The following is a 20080-nucleotide window of genomic DNA, read 5'->3' on the forward strand; positions in this document are numbered from 1 at the left end:
TATTTTTGATAAAGGCTTTGTTTTCTTAGAATACATTTAGTTCAGTTGAAGTTTAGATTTGACCCATCTTTACCAAGGGTGCCAATAATTATGGAGCTGACTGTATTTCAATGGTTCTCAAAGTGCATGTGTGTGCGCGCACGTGTGTAGGGGTGTGGATGTGTGTAGGGGTGTGGATGTGTGTGTGTGTGTGTGTGTGTGTGTGTGTGTGTGTGTGTGTGTGTGTGTGTGTGGATGTGTGGATGTGGGTGCTTTATTGTGTGAGGAGCTTTATCAAGGCAGCCGATGAGATGTTGCCAGATTCTATTAAATATTTTTCATGTGAAAATGTGAAAATATTTACTTACTCATAAACCATAGCTTAGCTCTGAGGGCTCCATTTTTCATCCCCAAAAATTAAGCATTAATTTTCTGCCATAAGCCAGCAGTTGTAAATTCTCATTTTTTACCATTGCTTCAAGTTAAATAGTATGTAACTACTGACTTTATTGAAACTTTCTGGCTGCTTTTAACTAGATATTTTCATGGAGCTCTAACGTTCTCTCTCTGTTTCCCCAGGCAAAGCTGCAGGGACGTTAAACTTAGGCAATTTCTTTGCAACCCACAAAGGCTACACACGGCAGGGCTTTGACCGTCTCAGCACGGAGGGCAGCGACCTGGAGAAGGATGACGAGGACGCCACTGACTCTGAGAATGAGGAATACTCTGCCCCACCTCCCCCCGTTTCCTCGTCCTAATGATCCGGTCCAGGCTCCGCCCCCTCAGTCCGTGCTCGAACCCTTAAAATGTACTGCAATCATATATGTAACTATACGCATTGGCTGCCAATATATTTAATTTATTTGTGCAGAACCTTTTTTTCTCAGTAGGATATACGACTGCCAATTTAATTTATGATTTTAAGGGAGCAAACGCGTAGAGGAGCAAACACTGGTAGATTTAGGGATATAGCTATATGCTTACTATTAATGGAAGAGAAGGAGGTAGAGTTGTTTTAATTTTAATTTGACAGTTGTATGCCGATAATTTATCTTGATAAAACTTGATAGTTTTTTAAGTTTTCAGGTAACTGGTCCAGATGTTTCTCTTATTTGTACATTTGTGCCTTTTTGATTATGTATTTCGCCTTCTGCAGCACCTATATTACTACAGATGTGCCACTTTCTTCAAAGCGCTGCTATTGTCACCTGTATTTTGATTTATGTTGTGCCGCATTAAATGAAAAGAAAAAAAAGAGGATTATTAAGATGTATCTAAAGCTGTATTTACAACATTTTCCAAGCAGGATGTGAGATGTGTCTAATATTTGTTGTGACATACTGAGGTTTTATTGCAAGAATACTATTTTCAGTAACAATGTTATTTGTGTAATAAAGTGTCTGCAAAGCATCACTCTTTTCTGGTGATCTTTTTTTATATTTTGTAATTTTTTTCAATTAAAAAAAATATTTTAGATTGGTTTACACAGTTAATTATTGATGAACAGAGACATACACAAGAACACAGTTAAATATATTGTAAAAACACTAAAAGGCAAATGTGAATGTAAAGTATCTTTAAAAGGTGTTCAGATTCTTGTACAAAAACTATGAAGTCAGGTGCACAATAATCATTGTTCTATACATTCTGCCCCAAGTCCAAGTGCAACAGCCCTACTGCGCACGCACACACACACACACACACACGCACACACACACACACTGAAAACAAAGAATGAATAGCAATCGCTCTGTTCCTGTATACCCAACACAGACTGATGATGTATTTGAATCAACCTGACCAGTTAATCACTTCAGTTAATAGGTGTGTTAGATCATGGAAATCACCAACTGCTGGAATGTTGCCATAACTGCACCAGATTCACTTTCTACTCCCATCAACTGACAGCTGAATGTTATTTATTCATTTATTTCTTTAAAATATAAACAATAATGTGTTATGATAAAAGCTCCAGGTGTGCTCCAGCATCATTCAAACTGTGGTCTGTGTTATGATACTACCAATGATAGAAAATCTTTAAGCCAAGTCCTTTGTGTAAAAAACAAAACAAAACTACATTAAATCTCTCACACACTTATAAATGTTAAAACATCACCTAGAAACACTTTTTTGCTTCACACATCATTGATCATGACTACTGTGTACTAAAGAATGACCCCACTAAATATAAAACCCACACAGTAATCTATTACTGTTAACAGCTTAATGTTGCTTCCTGTGTTAGAACCGTGAGCTAACGACTCTGACATCTCTCTCGTTTGATAGTTATGCTTAATGTGAAAATATTCTTCCTTTTTTAATTACTGTTTCTGCTTTGGGTAGTGCAGAGTGTTTATGACGAGGTGTGGGAGAGATCTGGTGTCGCTTAGACGCTTCTTTGGTTCATTAACCCACAGTAAGACTTTTCTTCCCTGTTTTTCTCAGAATGGACAAAAATTATTCTGATCTGAGAATTTACTCCAGCGACACAGCGCCATCTAGTGGCGATGTTTAGGAACAACACGTCAACGTTTCACCAAAAAGAGCTAGGGAACATCTTTAGTTTATGTATATAATGTATACAGTAATAAGTGTTATTAAGTCATATTGTCTTATAATCTCTGGTTCCATATTATATATATATATATATACATATGTTATGGAACCAGAGATTATAAGACAATATATTATAAGACAATATGACTTTGTATATATATATATATATATATATATATATATATATATATATATATATATATATATATATATATATACATTTTTTTTTACATTTTTTTTTTAATGTATATATACAGGGCTGATCCTGAATCTTCAAGCCATGAATGACAGTGACTGGTGTGAACAGCCAATCAAATTGCAACCTGCAAGATTCTGAAGTTAGTGGCAGAAAAGTGTACAATAAGCATCAGATGCCCTGTGAGCTGCAGGCTGAGAAACAGACTAAGGTATAACAGTGTGAAAAAATCTACTTCTGCTACTACTATGATAGTAATTTAAGCAAAGAAATATAAAAGTGTGTATTACTTAAAATAATTATAAGTATTAAAATAGATTGCATGTATGTATGCAAAAAATATGTATGTAAGCAATATCTAGTATACTTTTATTTCAATAGTGTTTTGGTACATGTCACAGAAACCGTAAATGTAAATGTGTCAGTAAAACTGAACAAAACTGCATGACAATTGTATTCTTACCACATGAACAATAAATAACAACAAAAAAAATAATCCACAAATACAAATGTACTGTACATAATTGTTATACAAAAGATAAGATAAGATAAGATAAGGCCACCTGTAGCTGCTCATTTAAAACACTGATGCTTGCCAACAAAGCCAAAAACAGATCAGCCATCACCTATCTTAAATTTGTGAGTTAAATGTTTGTTAACTCATAGAGTAGTGAGTTAACAACACTAGTGAGTTAAAAGCACAAAACAGTGGAGTCAAGGCATAGAAATAATTAGAAGTTATTTCAGCTACAGTCATGGGAAAAAGAAAGTACACCCTCCTTCAGTTGTATGTTTTTACTTATCAGGGCCTTAATAACAATTGTGTCGTCGTCACCGACTTCTATAAACAAATAAATAACCTCAGATGACCAAAAAAAAAAAAAGATTTTAATATGTAGTAATTTTTTCTCAAGTAAACCAACATTCAGAAACCAGGTGGAACAAAATAAGCACACTCTATAAGAGGGCATTCATTTATGCACAGCTCTCTTAAGATCTCGCCACAGGATCTCAGTGGGGTTGCGGTTTGGACTTTGACTTGGCCATTCCAACACCTTGATTTTTTTTCTGATTTAGCCATTCAGATGTCGATTTGCTTGTGTGCTTGGGATCATTGTTCTGTTGTATTACCCTTTCTTGACCCAGCTTAAGCTGCTGGACAGATGGCCTCACATTTTTCTCAAGAACATTCTGGTATAAAGTGGAGTTCATTGTTGTATCAATGACTGCAAGTTTCCCAGGTCCTGTGACTGCAAAACAAGCCCAAATCATCCCCCCTCCACCACCATGCTTGACACTTGGTATGAGGTGTTTGTGGTGATACGCTGTGTTTGGTTTTTGGCAAACATGGCGCTGTGCATGATGACCAAACATCTCCACATTGGTCTCATCATCAGACCAAAGGATATCGTTCCAGAACTTCTGTGGTTTGTTCACAAGCAATTTTGCAAACCTAAGTCGTCTCCCATATCCTTTTTGAAGAGAAGAGGCTTTTTTTTAGCCAGCCTTCCATGCAAGCCATAATTGTTCAGTCTTTTTCTGATTGTGCTGTCATGAACCTAAACATTTAATGTGCTTACAGAGGCCTGTAGGTCACATGATGCAGCTCTTGGGTTTTCTTTAAATCTCTGACCATTAAACAGTCTGGTCTTGGACTGAATTTGCTGGGAGGCCCACTCCGGGGAAGACTAGCAACTGTCTTGAAGGCTCTCCATTTGCAAACAATCCTTCTCAGCTGTAGAATGGTGAATTTCAAATTGTTTGGAGATGGCATTATAACTGGGGTTAAGGAACGGATTAAGAAAATGTGCTGTTATTTAACAAAGAAAAACATAATTGTGGATATAGTGAAGCTTACTCTATAGATATGTTTATTAAAAATGAATGGAATAAGTGTCCAGTTTTAGTGCTTTATGCACTATATGGCCAAAAGTATGTGAACACATGACCATCACAGCCATATGTGGGTCTTCCTCAAACTGTTGGAAGCACACAATTGTATAGAATGTCTTTGTATGCTGTAGCATTACAGTTTCCCTTCAGTGAAACTAAAGAGCCCAAACATGTTGCAGCATAATAGTGCTCCTGTGCACAAAGCAAGCTCCATGAAGACATGGTGTGCCAAGGCTGGAGTGGAAGGACTCGAGTGTCCTGCACAGAGCCCTGACCTCAACCCCACTGAACACCTTTGGGATGAACTGGAACTCCGACTGCACCCCAGGTCTCCTCGTACGACATCAGTGCCTCATGTCACTGATGTTCTTGTGTCTAATGGGCACAGATCCCCACAGCCACGCTCCGAAATCTAGCCGAAACCTTGATACACTATATGGCCAAAAGTTTGTTGACACCTGACCATCACACCCATATGAGCTTTTTGAACATCTCATTCCAGATTTAGTCCTCCTTTGATGTTACAGTAACCTCCACTCTTCTGGGAAGACTTTCCACTAGATTTTGGAGTGTGGCTGTAGAGATCTGTGCTCATTCAGCTATAAGATCAGGCACTGATGTCCGATGAAGAGGTCTGTTGCGCAGTCAGTGTTCCAGTTCATCCCAAAGGTGTTCAGTGGGGTTGAGGTCAGGGCTCTGTGCAGGACACTCGAGTTCTTCCACATCCAATTTGGCAAACCATGTCTTCATAAACATTGCTTTGTGCACAGGAGCATTGTCATGCTGGAACATGTTTGGGCCCCTCAGTTCCAGTGAAGGGAAATTATAATATTACAGCATACAGAGACATTCTATACAATTGTGTGCTTCCAACTTTAAGGCAATAGTCTGGGGAAAAACCGCATATGGGTGTGATGGTCATGTGTCCACAAACCTTTGACTGTAATGTGATATATCAAGTCTAGTTTATCAGGACCGCCGCTTCCGGTTGTTTCCTCTTCGGTACTGATGTCACACCTCCACGCCGTGACGTCACTCCGTGCCACTTGCTGTCTCGCTTTTTGATGCGGCTCTTTGAAAAGTCGCGTGCAGGACCTTTAGCCGTTAGCTGCTGCTCGGAGAGACCAGAAAACTCTGACTGCAATAAACGCACAGTAATAAAACGCGCTCGGAGCTCGGAACCGCATTCAAGGTCTTTTTTTTTTTTTTTTTTAAAGAAAATATATTAGTAGTTGTGTTAGCGAGGCTAAGCTCAGGGTTAAAGCTGGCTAACTAACGCTAGCTTTACATTTACATTCAGCTTCTCGTGCTAGCCAGAAAGCTAACGTTAGAAACGGAGCGAGCTGAGAAGTAGGATTTCCGAAAAGTACCACGAGATAGATTTAAAAAAAAATACAGCAAAAAGGTAAGTAAAACAGCTAGCTGTCGTCTGTTGTTCAGTGAGCTTGCTTGGAAACGGAAAACAGTGTCAGGTTAAGCTGCAGGAAGGAAGGAAGTCACTACAGTGCTCAGTTTGTTCTCTTTACACTGTTTAACATCACACACACACAGGCATGTTTACCTTACATCACCTTCATCTGTGCATTTATTATACAATATCAGATAATATAACATGTCTTGGCATCTAATAATGGTGTGTTATTTGTGCATGTTGCTGTAACTACAGTGGAGATGAATCCATGGAAGTGATGTGCAGTCTCTCCTCAGCGTTTCAGTATCAGTTATGAAGAGAGAGTCTGCATGGACTTCCTGAGGTTTATAGAGCAGGAAATCACTTCAGGGTGCTGATGTCACTAAACAAATGAAATTCAAACTCACTGAGGATGGAAGCAGGCTCAAAAACCCAAAAGCCAAGATTTAGAGCTGTTTGTGGTGTACTCTTCGGGCATGTTTAGGTAATGCTTAAAAAAAAAAAAGGATTGTGAGTTGTTTGCCATTTCCAAAGGCTCTTATTCCCTCTCTGTGTTTTTGGCATGTTGTCAGACTGATGGGTGCCAGTGACAGATGGTCAGCATCGCTGGTCACAGAGAATCGCCGCCCATCCCTGTGTTTTTATAATCCATCTTGTTTGGAGTCCAGTTGTAGGTAAAATTCAAGGTTTACTCAGTACAGATTAATCTCAGTGTAAGCACTAAAGTCTATACGAGGATTATGTATCGAAGTGCTTTAGATGAACAAGAAGAATCATGAAGGCTTGGTGATTTGAAGAAGAAAATCATATTGTAATATGATACAAGTTATTTAGCAGTGCTGAATGCTTATACTGAAGATCTTTCCAGCACACTTAGCACTGACTCTGCATACAGTTTAGAAGAGTAATGATTTATAATCTGACTATCCAGTGTCAGCCAGAAGAGGATGAGTTCCCTTTTTGAATCTGGTTCCTCTCAAGCATTCTTCCTCATGTCGTCTCAGGGAGATTTTTCTTGCCACCGTCACCTCTGGCTTGCTCATTAGGGATATAAAGTACTGTACAGAAATCTTGGCACATGCTCTAGAGCAAAGATGCCTTCAAAAGTAATGATGTTAAATGTTTCTACATTGCAAAAAATACTATAAAGAGCAGTAAACAGTAATAAATGAAACTAAGTCGATATTTGGTGTGATGACCCTTTGCTTTAAAAAAAATTTAAGATACAATTTGTGCAGTTTTATAAGGAAATGAGCTGTAAGTGTTACTGAGCATTTTGCAGAGCCAGCCACAGTTCTTCTGGAGACTTTGTCAGTTGCATTTGCTTCTTATTTTTGCAGCAAAACCCAGCAGCCTTCATTATGTTTTTTGTCTGAAAAGTGTGTCTTATGTAATTTGCTGCTTTCTTTACTGACACAAACATTTTTCTGTAACATTTAATTTTGTGCTGGAAAACTAATGTCTGGAATCTAAAATGTTTTTGTACTGACTCGATTAATGTAGAAGTCATAAAATAAAAATCTATAACAAAGTTTGTACAAAAAAAAAAAAAAAATAGGGTGCCTAAGATATTTGCACATCTAAATCTGCATCGTCTGTATCCGGATAACTGTAAAACTGCTTTGTGACAGTGTCCGTTGTTAGAAGTGCTATATAAATAAACTTGAATTGAAGTTTTACTAACCAAACACCCACAAATAAGTGGAGCCACATCATAGAAAAACTAGAAATTTAGATCATTTTTATTAAACAGAAAGTGGAAATGGAATGATTAATAAATTGACTTTACTTTCAAGATGATTTTATGTTACTGTACCAATGCCACTCATTCGTTCAGTCATCTTCAGTAAGTGCTTTATCCGGGTCGAGTCACGGTGATCTGGAGCCAGTCTTGATAACGCTGGGCGTGAGGTGAAACTGCACCCTGGATTGGACACCAGTCCATTCCAAAGTACCACGCACACACACATTCCGAAACCCCTAGGGGCAAGTTACACCTACTGCCTTGTTTTGGTTGTTGGGAGGAAACCAGAGAAACCATGCACAGTGACTCTGCACAGACATTACCCTGAGCTCACGATTGAACCCTGGAGCTGTGAGGGGCAACGCAAATCATATCATTGTCATATTATTCAGCTCTGATCACGATACATCAGAGTGCCTTCAAAGCAGTACTGCTCCATGCCAAGTCATCTCAGTGATATTTAGCATCTCCGAAACTAAATTATTTGAAGAGAGTGGTAAGAAAAGTAGGACAAACAACAAAATAATACAGTCCAGAGAGCTGCCTGATACTGTGAGTTCCTGTGAATCAGTGTTAGAGATACTGATGATATCTGCAGTACTCTTAAAAAAACATATTGTATTGTAATTTATTCCGCAGCACAGTTGAATTGTTGGTACTGATTGGTCAGAAGGTATTGATCATTTTCTATACGAGCAGCTTAACATTTTTTGGAAGGAGTTAAAACAATAAATGTTAGCACTTTGTAACAGTCAGAGGTAAAGCTATAACTGAGTTTTTTGATATGGGAGAGTGGAGTCTGGATGGAGGGCTTTGTGATTTCTCATTAACATGATGAGCTTGTTTTTCATCTTATTCATTTCAAGAGAAAGAAACAAGTAGCTGGTGAGGTAATAACTGCTTAGAGCTGCTATAGCATTAGGGAAAACAGTAGCCTAAAGTATTTGCCTCTTGGTCATTCTACAGCATTAAATGTGACTGTAAATAGATAAAAACAATGAATTCTTATTTTTGCCAAGTTACTGTGGTGTAAGAGAGAGAAAAACACAGGATGTGCTTTGCATTGTTGATTATTTTCCAGTAATGTCATGCTGTGTTGTGTTTTCTTCTTTACATATTGCAATATGAATATATTGTCCTATTGACCAACCCCGGGTTACGTTGGCACTTTTCCGGTATCAGTTTTGAGACACGTGTTTCCAAATTACTTTTGCCATTCAATCTGTTCTACTTGGTGCTGCTAAAAAAATAATCACGATGTCTACATGCTATAAACTAGCTCCGTTAGGGTCGATGTTTTCTAGGTTTTCAGTGTGATCTGCCATTTTGTTGGGTTTTTCCACCAAGTCTTAGGTGGCAAGTGATTCACTTGTGAAAGTGAGTATTGAAACTGAAATGTTGAATGCAGAGGAATGAAGTCTGAGGACGTTCCAAGAAAATGTCAGTGAATGCTGTCAGTGGCTGGTGCACATTTAAGAGCTGAATGTTTTCTTTGGTGCAGGATATTTCAGTAATAACTCAGTGAATGCGTCTGAAGTGTTCCTGCATACGTGTACATATTTTTTTCACTTTTCCATTTTAGTAGGTGGAGTGGTTATGCCTAAATTCCCCTAGGGGTGTCTGTGTCTGTGTGTGTGTGTGTGTGTGTGTGTGTGTGTGTGTGTGTGTGTGTGTGTGTTTGTGGTGCTTTGTGTTGGACTATCGTTCCATCCAGGATGTATACCCTCCTCAGACCCAGTTTTCCGGGGATAGGCTCTGGTCAGGATAAAGCGGATACTTAGGACGAGTGACACTTCATTAAAACACTTCAGAGATGGAGTCCAGTGTGAATTGGATTATTGATTATATGATGTTTGCATAATGCAAGCTAGGTATTATAATGACCAAACATAGACTATATGATATACGACTACATGTCGTTTATGACAGAAGGTCTCTTTAAATTTCAGTTCCTCACTTTTGGAAATTGCCAAAAACACACAGCTGAAAATTCATATAGGCCTAAAAGATTGTAAATAAGCTCTTCTGGCATGAATTTTCCTGCTTCTGCTATCACTCTAAATTTTAACACATTCATGTTTTAACCTCAGTGGAATTTCTGGTCACGTAGATTGTGTGATTATTCTGCCACGCCTGATAGGAAGAAGGAAAAGTTCTCTTGAACAATTTACTGAGATAGGTTCTGGGAACTGTCTCTGTTTAATATAAATGATATCCATATCCATATATTCGTTTTATCTTCTCACTCGTGCTAAAGGGTCGAATCCCTCGGATTATCATTCAGCTGTGTTTTTTTTTTTTTTTTTTTTTAAATCAAGGTGAAGAACATCCTGATGGCTGACTGTGAAGAACAGGAACGAGGGAGAGGAGTGACAGCTTGGCCCTTTTAACCGTGCTGGCTTATGAACCGGTGCTGGGAGCTGCTCCATTCTCCTCCTGCCCTGTTGGGCTAAAGGGCAGGACAGAGCACGGGGGTTTGGCTTGGCACCGTGGCACAGCGGGCACGAGGCAGAGCAGGTCGGAGACATGTCAGAGGGTGAGGATGCCGATCACCCTCGCTTCTTCGTTGGTGCTGATGATGGAGAAGGAGAGGAGCTGCTGGACCCGGGCCGAGTGCTGGGCTACGACTGCCTCTATGAGAACGTTGAGGAGGAAGATGAGGATGCAGATGAGGAAGAGTACGACTCGGTATGTTGGATTAATAATTCTGCATGTACATAATTATTATAACTGTCTTCATATACGGAATGGACAACAGGTAAGTGTAAGCTCGGATGTGTTGCCCAGTCCCATGATTTGGCTACCCATAAACTGACTAGGCAAAAAGTGGTAGCTAATACAATGTAATAACACATGGTGAGCTAGTTAACTAATTAAATGCGTTATAAAAGATGCAAATGATTATATAAATTGCTGCGTAGGGGACGTCTCTGCCATAATCATTATACTTTTTTGAGAAAATGTCTGAGGTAGTAAGTACATTGCGTTTAACAACTAATAACTCGTTAGGTTTATTTACAGTCCCTGCTTCAGTTTTTCCAGTATTACTGACCTTGTTAATGGGTAATTAATAAAAAAAAATTGTTAAATGCTAATAATAGCAGCTACAGCCAACTCGTAACCAGCATCTGTTTTTTTTTTTCACTGTGATGACGCAATGTGTACATGACGTGTGTTACGTATGTCTGGCCACGACCCCTTTTCCCATCTCAGAGCCACAGGCAAAACTATCGTCAATTGACGATAGTTGGGGCCGAGATAGGACGATGGAATATCACAGACGATATCACAAGTCTAAAGGTCACTGCATGTTGTGCTAGCAGTTTATTCTGACAAGTAAAATCTGTTGTGTGTAGTGCAGCACACACATCTGTAGTTACTGCATCAAGGTGCAGCTCAACACCATGAAGTGTGTTTTGTTTAAATATACACGCCAAATAAAAACATTTGTTTTGCGAAACCCATAGCGAGTAGAGTTTTTTCCCTCTCTGGTTGTTGAAATAGAGAATTCTAGTGACCTCTAGCCTACTGAATGAACTTGTCGCGTTAAACCCGGATAACCCGGACACGTACTTGTGCCCTGGGCGCCCAAGCTACTAATTTGTCCGACCCTGATAATGTGTGTTAGCGTGTGTCTCTAATCATATTTATGACCCTATTCCAGGTAATGTGAAACCTAGTTAAAGAAATACTCCGGCGGTTTCAGCCTAATCGCCATCTTCTTCAGATAGTAGTTTTGAATTTGTGTTACATAGTCACATTTAAACTTTCCTTGACATTGCTCAATGGCTGCTCATAGGTTTATATTATAAGTGTTGTTCCTTTTCTGTTGCAATCACACACATTACAGTTGCAGTGGATAGAGATTAGATTAAAGACCGTTTTTTCCAATTAAAATGGTTTTAGAATTTAATTTATGTAACATAATCAGTTTAATTTCTATTGAAGAGTGTTAAAAGCTAGGACGTGTATCTTGGCCAGCAAGGTTACAAGGATGTTGACCGTATAAATCATGTGTCACGGTAATGGTATGCTTTTGTTGTTTCAGCCCTGCTTACAGACTTGATTTATGTATCTAAAAAAGCAATTGGCAAAATCCAACACAGCATGCCAAGAATTTATTTTGCATAATGTAGCCTGTAGAGCAGACAGCAGCGTCTGACCTCTTGAGTGTTTTACCAGCTGCTGAGTTTAAATTGCTGGACTAAATTGAGCACTAAAATGGAGTGTTCATTCCACCCTGTAGCCTCCAGAGAGACAGATAGTGGTGGGAATTTGTGCCATGGCCAAGAAGTCCAAGTCCAAGCCGATGAAGGAGATCCTGGAACGTCTGTGTCTCTTCAAGTACATCACGGTGGTCACGTTCGAGGAGGAGGTCATCCTCAACGAGCCTGTGGAGAACTGGCCACTATGTGACTGTCTTATCTCATTCCACTCCAAAGGTGAGTGGGGACATGTTTGTGTTGCACGCCCCCCTCACACACACGTGCACACACACACACACACACACACACACACACACGTGCACACACACTGCCTACATTCATGATGTGGTGCCATGAAATACCTGTGGACAATTTGTTCAAACAAGCTTTTGATGTGTGTTTCTGAGGAATGAGAATCCGTCACAAATAGGAAATGCTCTTTATTTAGGCTACTCAAAGTTATAGCTGGGATGTGAATTTTTGTTAGTCTCTGTAGTTGCATTTTCTTCCTTATTTGTCTTATGAGTTACCTAAGGTGAATGAAATGTAAACATTGGGCTCAGGTCTCTGAAAGTAAACATTTACTTGAGCTATTGATTTACTGTATCCAGCACTCTTTCTCTAAGATTGGTGACTTGAAATTGATGGTAAAACATAAATGAAACATGCTGATGGACATAAAAAGATCCTTATTACTTCAAGCTCACTTATGGGCCCCTATTTTTGTATGATCCTGGAGTGATGAAGTTAGCAGAATTATCGCCGATTAGCATTGTATAATCCGATATGAAGAACCCCTTCCTGCACAGATTGTTATAGACCTCACCTGGGATCATCTCGTTCAGTGTGATGAATAATAATTTTAAATGACTGCTGGCCAGAACCAGGTTCAGAGGCCTTTTTGTTTGGAGCTCATGTGATTTCTCTCTAGTGCTAGGCTACCTTCATGTTGGCTTTTTTCCCCTATGCACTCTTCAGCTGCTTAATATCATGAACAAACTTGGTTTTTGGCTCAGGAAATCTGTCTTAGGAAGTATGGTACAATTTGAATTATTTTTTTCAGTGCCATAAAACACATCTAAGACACATCTAGGTTTTTTTTTTAATTATTTTTTAAATATTTTTTTTTTTAATTCAGGTGTTTGTGTTATAGAATGTAGCAATAATTCTTTAGTAAGCAACATTTACTAACTGATGTTGGAATCTTGATGCTCTCTTTCATTCCACACTTGTCCTCATACACTTGATTTATGCCCATATCCAACAAGTATTTGTCAAAGCATTAAAATCGGACCCTAATTATCTCCCCATATGCTACAGATGTGTTAGTCATCACTGACAAGACTTTTTTTTGACTCATTTTTCTGAAAAACAGCTTACTTGAAATTACTTATAATGAAAGTCTTAAAGCAGTTATGGAGAATACAATAGACATTAATATGCATTATATGGCCATATGTTTGTGGATACCTGACCATCACACCCATATGTGATTCTTCCCCAAACCGTTGACACAAAGTTGGAAGCTCACAGTTGTATAGAATATCTTTGTATGCTATAGCATTACAGTTTCCCTTCACTGGATTTAAGGGGCCCAAACATGTTCCAGCATGACAATGCCCCTGTGCACAAAGTGAGATCATTGAAGACATTTTGTGCAATTACCACTCTCCCAATCTAGTGGAAAGCGTTCCCAGAAGACTGGAGGTCATTATAACAGCAAAGGGGAACTAAATCTGGAATAGGCTGTGCAAAAAGTACAAATGGGTATGATGGTCAGGTGTCCAAAAACTTGGCCATATTGTGTGTATCTACAAAAGATGAATTGTATTTGATTGAAGAATTCCTAAAAACATTCTACAAACACACTTCACATACATATTTATGAATGGCCACAATTGCCCTTAGACTTCCATTTTAAGCAAACAGTTTTCATGTCTTTTCTCAATAAAGGGAAAGTGTCCCTGCACTAGTTACTATAATTCAAAACCCTTTTAAATGTGATTGTAGTCTCAAAATGCTGTGGCACTTTGTTAGAGTTATTGTTCCATGTCTCTTTTCTCTTTGCTTCTTAAAGGATTTCCACTGGACAAAGCTGTAGCTTATGAAAAGCTCAGGAATCCATTTGTGATCAATGATCTGAATCTGCAGTACTGCATTCAGGACAGGTGAGCCTCATAGCACAGAAGCTTTGATAAACACTATACGACAGGCTGAACCATGCTCCCCTTGGAGAAAGCGTTCGGGTTTGTTTAACAGTAAGAACATCTGTTGTTGCGGTCATGTGTAACATGATTATGATGGCACTGGTTATCTTTAATCTGTTTAGCAGAGGCAGGGGACTGCTAGAAGCCTGCTGCTGCCATGTCATTTGTGAAAATCTCAATCAAAAGCTATATATGCATTTTGTCACCTACATATTATATAATTTTATTTCAAAATTGTGTAGATTTTATTTTAATTTGCATATACATAACAAAACAATTACTATTATTATTATGTTCATGTATATAGCATACAAATGGTAATTAAACAAAATGCATCATTCTGTTTTGAAATTGTGTAGATTATACATCAGATAAGCGTCATCTTTTCTTGTAGTAAACCATGTATTTTTGTCCTAATACAAAATGTTTTGTATTTTTATATATTTTTTCTATTTCCTGTGTTGTGTTACTCTTTGTGAACAGGAGGGAAGTGTATCGGATCTTGAAGGCAGAGGGTATCCAGCTTCCACGCTATGCCGTCCTAAACAGAGACCCAGCCAGACCAGAAGGTTTGTATAATGGTTTAAAGGCATTTTGTGAACTTAATACAGCTGTGTTTTTATGTGACAATGTTTTTATATCTACAAAAGTGACATTCATGACTAACACTCTTCCTATAAATGAGATGTTTAGCTTGACCACAGTCATGAAGTCCCTTTATCCTTTTATAGAATAAAGCCGGTCCTCCACTCCCACTTCCAGCTTTAGCTTTAAATGTTTCATCATGTTGGTGTTTACTGAATCTGAAATCGGTGGTACCTCTTTGTTCGTCCCCTTTGATGATCTGAAACTCACAGGACGAAGGAATACAACTGTCTGAATCATCCTTTCAGTTGCTTTTTAAAGTACATGCTAGCAGAAGGAACACCACGGAGGGTCAGGGATTGGGTTCTTCTAACAAAATCTCTCCTATAACAGCATGTTTTGGGTTTTTTGTGCAGCTAAAGGTCTTGTCAATCAACCCATTCTGTGTCCGTGGTAACAGTGCTGGTGCCATGGCAACATCTGTCATGCATTGCTGCTCTCTATCCCTCTTTTTTTGTCTCTCCTTCTCTTGTCTCTGTGATGAGTTTGTACTCATGAGACTTGCTTATTCAGTAACAAAAACAACATAGCGACCAGCTGTTGCCGTTTTCATTTCCCTTCTCCTACAAGTCTATCTCTCAGTTCCCATCAGCCTTTAGTTTGCTTATGATCTGCTCTTTCTTTCTTCCGTACTCAGGCTTGATGTTGCTAAAACCTGCATGCAAAAATTGCATCCTTTGAAATTAAGTAACCTCTAGTGTACTGTTACGTAAGCGAGTAAGATGAAGTGGAAATGCTGATGACTGTTATGTTTCCACAACTATGTCTCAAAGCATCTTTCAGGCTTGTTTATTTTAATCATGCAAATAAGTGAGAAAGTGTAGCTCGCCTTCCTCACAAGCTTTATTGAGCCCAAAAACCCCAAAACAGCCCTCACCAGTAAAGATGTTTAGTAAACACTCCTTGTTTTCTTCCTCGTCTCATGGAAATGTTAAAGGAGGGTTTCTGCAAAAATGCTAATGTGGGCAACTTTGGATGAAAACTGATAGGCACTATACAGCTTGATCATACACATTGCCATTTCTGGATAAGGGAATCCTCGGAAGTGGCACGGCAGTGAAGAACGAATGGGATTGTAGACGTTTCTGTGACTGAAGAGCCAGACCACCTTAACAGCATTTTGTCAGCACTGCTCAGTGCTATAACTATTAATAGAACGTCAATCAGGCCAGGGCGGAAATGGTTTAGCTGACATTTCTGTTGTCAGAAAGAACTGACTGCTGTTCTTTGTCTCAGTAAGAGCACACTTAATCTATCCCTTCTGAGCAATCAAGATTGTGCAGCTTGTGCCTCCAGTGAAACGCTTGGAGTGATCAAAACATGCTCATTACCGGGAACACAATGCCGTGTTCCTCTGTGTTTCAGTAAGACACATTCTGTTTTTGATAAACTATTGTCATGTGATAATCACTCTTGTTATCCTCATAGTAATCTGGGCTTGCTTACTTACCAGAAAGATTTTGTTTTCTCTCTAGTATGATCAGAAAGGTGGTCACTGAGCACTTTATTAGGAACACCTGTGCACCTACTCATTCATGCAATTATCTAATCAGCCAATCGTGCAGCAGCAGTGCAACGCATAAAATCATGCAGATACGGGCCAGCAGCTTCGGGTAATGTTATCAGAGCAACCATGTGATCTCAGTGACTGTGGCATGACTGTTGGTGCACAGAGGGCTTGTTTGAGTGTTTGTATAATTGCTGGGATTTTCACGCACAGCAGTCTCTTGAATTTACTCAGAATGGTGCAATAAAGAAAAAACATCCAGTGAGCAGGCAGTTCTGCGGATGGAAACACCTTGTTGATGAGAGAGGTCAAAGGAGAATGGCCATACTGGTTTGAACTGACAGAAAGGCTACATTAACTCAGATAATCACTCTGTACAATTGTGGTGAGCAGAAAAGCATCTCAGAATACACACCACATTGAACCTGATGGCTGAAATTTTTAAATGGCCACAAACAGGCACAAACTGCACTTACTTTAACACTCGGAATCACAGTACTGAAAATGTGTCACCGATATCAGCATGATACTGACCTCAACGAGAACAGATGTATTGAAACATTTTCCCATGAGCCACACTTTCCAGTTTTTTGAGAACTCCCCCACCCCAAATCATTGCCTTTTATTAACTGGAAAATAAAATTAAAAAAAACAAAACCACAGTCTTAGAATACAGTAGAAGGGACACGGTGAACAGTAAGAAACATTACACAGTACATTTTTGATATAATTCTTTTACAAAAGAAGCCTTTTACCTTTTTACTTTTATGGCTGTTTTCTGCAATTCAGCCACATTGACGTGCAGTGGGTTTTCCCAGACTGCCACACTCATAATAAAATGATAGGACTGTAAAGCTAGATATTAGACCCAGCAGCTGTGTTTGTATTGATTGTCCATTATAGTACATAAATATATGAAATAGTCCTTAATAATCTATTGTAGGTGTTTTTTTTAAAAAAAAGTTATTTATTTATTTTTTTTTTTGGTGGTACTTAAAACCCAAATGCAATGTGACACATTAACAGAATTAGCAAATTTTCTGGGGTAGTGACGTCATTTTTCTCCCATTTTCATGAGTGCAGTATAATATGCCAAATGCAAACTTGAACATGAGGATTTATGTTGAGAAAATGTTTATAGCAAAGTAAATGTACCTTGTTTTTTTCACAGATTTACTGAATACAAAATATTGCTAGATATGATGTTGATGTGATGATCTACATGGGTTAAAAAATAACATTACTAACCTGTAACAGATTAAAATGAATGTTTCCAGAACAATTAAAGATTAATTTTTTTTGTCCCATTTCTGTCTTTCGCTGGTTGATGGAATGATTTCAATTCATATTTCACCTGAGAAGATTAGGTTCCTCTGGCTTAAGAAGATTAGATGTGCTTTCTCTGTTATATGAATAATGATGGACAGTGCAGGATTAATGTGGGGCAAAATGCATCAAGATATGAAGCTCTGATTTCCCAGAGGCATAGTTCAGCAGTAATTTATTAATTTTCCAAGACACACATCAGCCTTAAAATTGCTTCATTAAAATTAATGTCAGTCAGTGAGTCGTGGTCACGAAGCATTATATTAAGCTGGCTGGCAGACAGAATTGTGGGAAAGCATCACTGTGGTATCTCTTGCTTATTATCTGTTTATGATGTGTTTATGTGCATGGTGACAGAATGTAACCTGGTTGAGGGAGAGGACCATGTGGAGGTAAATGGGGAAATTTTCCAGAAGCCTTTTGTGGAGAAGCCAGTGAGTGCTGAGGACCATAATGTCTATATCTACTACCCCACGTCTGCAGGAGGGGGAAGTCAGAGGCTCTTTCGCAAGGTTATACGCCCATGCACACAAAAAAAAATCACATACAAAAACAATAATCTAGATAAGATACTATGTCCTTATATATCCTTGTTCTTTTTTTTTTTTATTGTTGCAGATTGGCAGCAGAAGTAGTGTATATTCCCCTGAGAGTAGTGTCCGGAAAACAGGCTCTTACATATATGAAGAGTTTATGCCTACAGATGGGACGGACGTTAAGGTAATAAATTTAATAAGTTTAAGGTCATTCAGTGCTCTGCCTTGAGCTGAGGTAAGCCTTCAGCTTCACTGAAGAGAGGTTCAGTGTCCAGTGTGTCTGATGCTGTGACAAGATTAGTAGCACTTGGAACGGTGCCCTGGTGCTGCAGCCATGTAATATGCTCTTGTGAAGGACTGTCTGCTCAGGCATAGCCAATTTTCCATCTGTTCACACACATACAAACAAAAATACACAGACTTCCCAAGCATGTGTCTCCTGTTTATTCATGTGCGCCGGTGTGTGTTTGTGTACATGTGTGTACATGTCGCCTCAGGTGTACACAGTGGGTCCAGACTATGCCCACGCTGAGGCCCGTAAATCTCCTGCTCTGGATGGAAAGGTGGAACGAGACAGTGAAGGAAAAGAAGTGCGCTATCCTGTCATCCTCAATGCCAGAGAAAAACTCATCGCATGGAAAGTCTGTCTGGCCTTTAAGGTAAGCACACACAGTGGAATTGATATGTCCATTTTCAGTGCATTTGAGCCCATTATTGAAATTCAAAGCTCATTATCGAATCATTATTGAGTCATTATCGAGTGATGCGGATACTTAGAAGTTCATGGAGGAAGGATGAGTTATGGAGCTGGAGGGATAACACTGTTTCAGTGTTATATTGAGGAATTGCTGACTCATAGCAGTAAATAACTGCAGTACAATGAAAAGTTTCTTGGCTCTTTTTGTTATGCTGTGGAGATGTTGTGCCATCCAGTGGCGAAAGTCATATTACGATTAACTAGAGATCTAATGCAGAGTGTTAGTGCTGGTGTGTTTCTTCTTTAAAAATGTAGCTATCTGATTTGAGGACTATAACCAATAATGGACTACACCTTGAGTTTTTTCATGATGTCATCGTACGTACCAATAAGATCATGGTACAACTATGTCAGATTATTTTATCCCAATATACCAACATATTGTCACACCCGTAGGAACAACACTTTACTGTAAACATTCGTTAATTAAAACTTAGCAGACCTCATTAGTAAATCTTTATGATGGTGTATTATACACAGTATTTTCAGTGACACCTGACAGATACTTCTAAAGTAGAAAAACCATTATTATCATTAATTTCTGTTTTAAAATACAAGGACTTATGCTTTAAATTTCTAAACTTCCTGCTATATACTTGCCATCTCCTTCACTGTTTTTCTTTTAAAGCAGACTGTAAATTTACCTTGTTGTTTGGACATTCACTGTGCTTATCTGTCAACGTATTTTCACTGAGGCTGTTTTGTCCTGCTATATGTCAAGTCTGTCAAACTGCCCAGCATGTTTTTCCTAAACAAACCCATCTGCCTTTTTATTGGCAACGTCTGCTACACAGTACACACAGTACCTGGTGATGCTACGTGCAGATTTATACATCTACCAGAAGTGCACTGATTGAGCAGAAATGTACAATTCAAACAAAGATTTAGAGCTTTGATGAGCAAGAATTATTTTTCTCTCAGTTTATTTACACATGTAATATGTAATCATGAATAATTGAATGAATTTTACATAAAAAAAAAAAAAAAACTCGAACGATTTTGAAGGACAGTATGACCTGGGGAAAATGACACTCTAACTGACCCAACCTTGACTAGTTGCCCTTGTGGTACTATAAACAGTGATGTTCTCACTCTCCTGTTGCTTTGTTTTCTTTACT

The 20080-nt window shown here is 38.7% G+C and overlaps 2 protein-coding genes across 17 annotated transcripts in view; both read left to right on the forward strand.

Moving 5' to 3' along the window:
- Positions 1 to 1389, forward strand: part of pam (peptidylglycine alpha-amidating monooxygenase) — a 74446-nt gene extending 73057 nt beyond the window's left edge. For all 5 annotated transcript variants that reach the window (XM_026941747.3, XM_026941750.3, XM_034312523.2 and 2 more), the window contains one exon: positions 559 to 1389. In XM_026941747.3, the coding sequence (XP_026797548.2) occupies positions 559 to 737 (179 nt within the window). In that variant the 3' untranslated portion in view covers positions 738 to 1389. The remainder of the gene's footprint in view (positions 1 to 558) is intronic.
- A 4256-nt stretch (positions 1390 to 5645) lies between these two features.
- ppip5k2 (diphosphoinositol pentakisphosphate kinase 2) overlaps positions 5646 to 20080 on the forward strand; it is a 38749-nt gene continuing 24314 nt past the window's right edge. For 5 of the 12 annotated variants that reach the window (XM_053241278.1, XM_053241272.1, XM_053241273.1 and 2 more), the window contains exons 1-8: positions 5648 to 6029; positions 10098 to 10467; positions 12026 to 12221; positions 14062 to 14152; positions 14675 to 14760; positions 18027 to 18181; positions 18288 to 18389; positions 18703 to 18864. In XM_053241278.1, coding sequence (XP_053097253.1) covers positions 10306 to 10467; positions 12026 to 12221; positions 14062 to 14152; positions 14675 to 14760; positions 18027 to 18181; positions 18288 to 18389; positions 18703 to 18864 — 954 coding nt within the window. In that variant the 5' untranslated portion in view covers positions 5648 to 6029; positions 10098 to 10305. Of the gene's footprint in view, positions 6030 to 10097; positions 10468 to 12025; positions 12222 to 14061; positions 14153 to 14674; positions 14761 to 18026; positions 18182 to 18287; positions 18390 to 18702; positions 18865 to 20080 lie in introns of all 12 variants that reach the window. The other 7 variants (XM_053241280.1, XM_053241277.1, XM_053241279.1 and 4 more) reach the window with 4 other exon arrangements.

The sequence above is a fragment of the Pangasianodon hypophthalmus genome, chromosome 17, assembly GCF_027358585.1.
Source record: "Pangasianodon hypophthalmus isolate fPanHyp1 chromosome 17, fPanHyp1.pri, whole genome shotgun sequence".
Lineage (NCBI taxonomy): Eukaryota > Metazoa > Chordata > Actinopteri > Siluriformes > Pangasiidae > Pangasianodon > Pangasianodon hypophthalmus.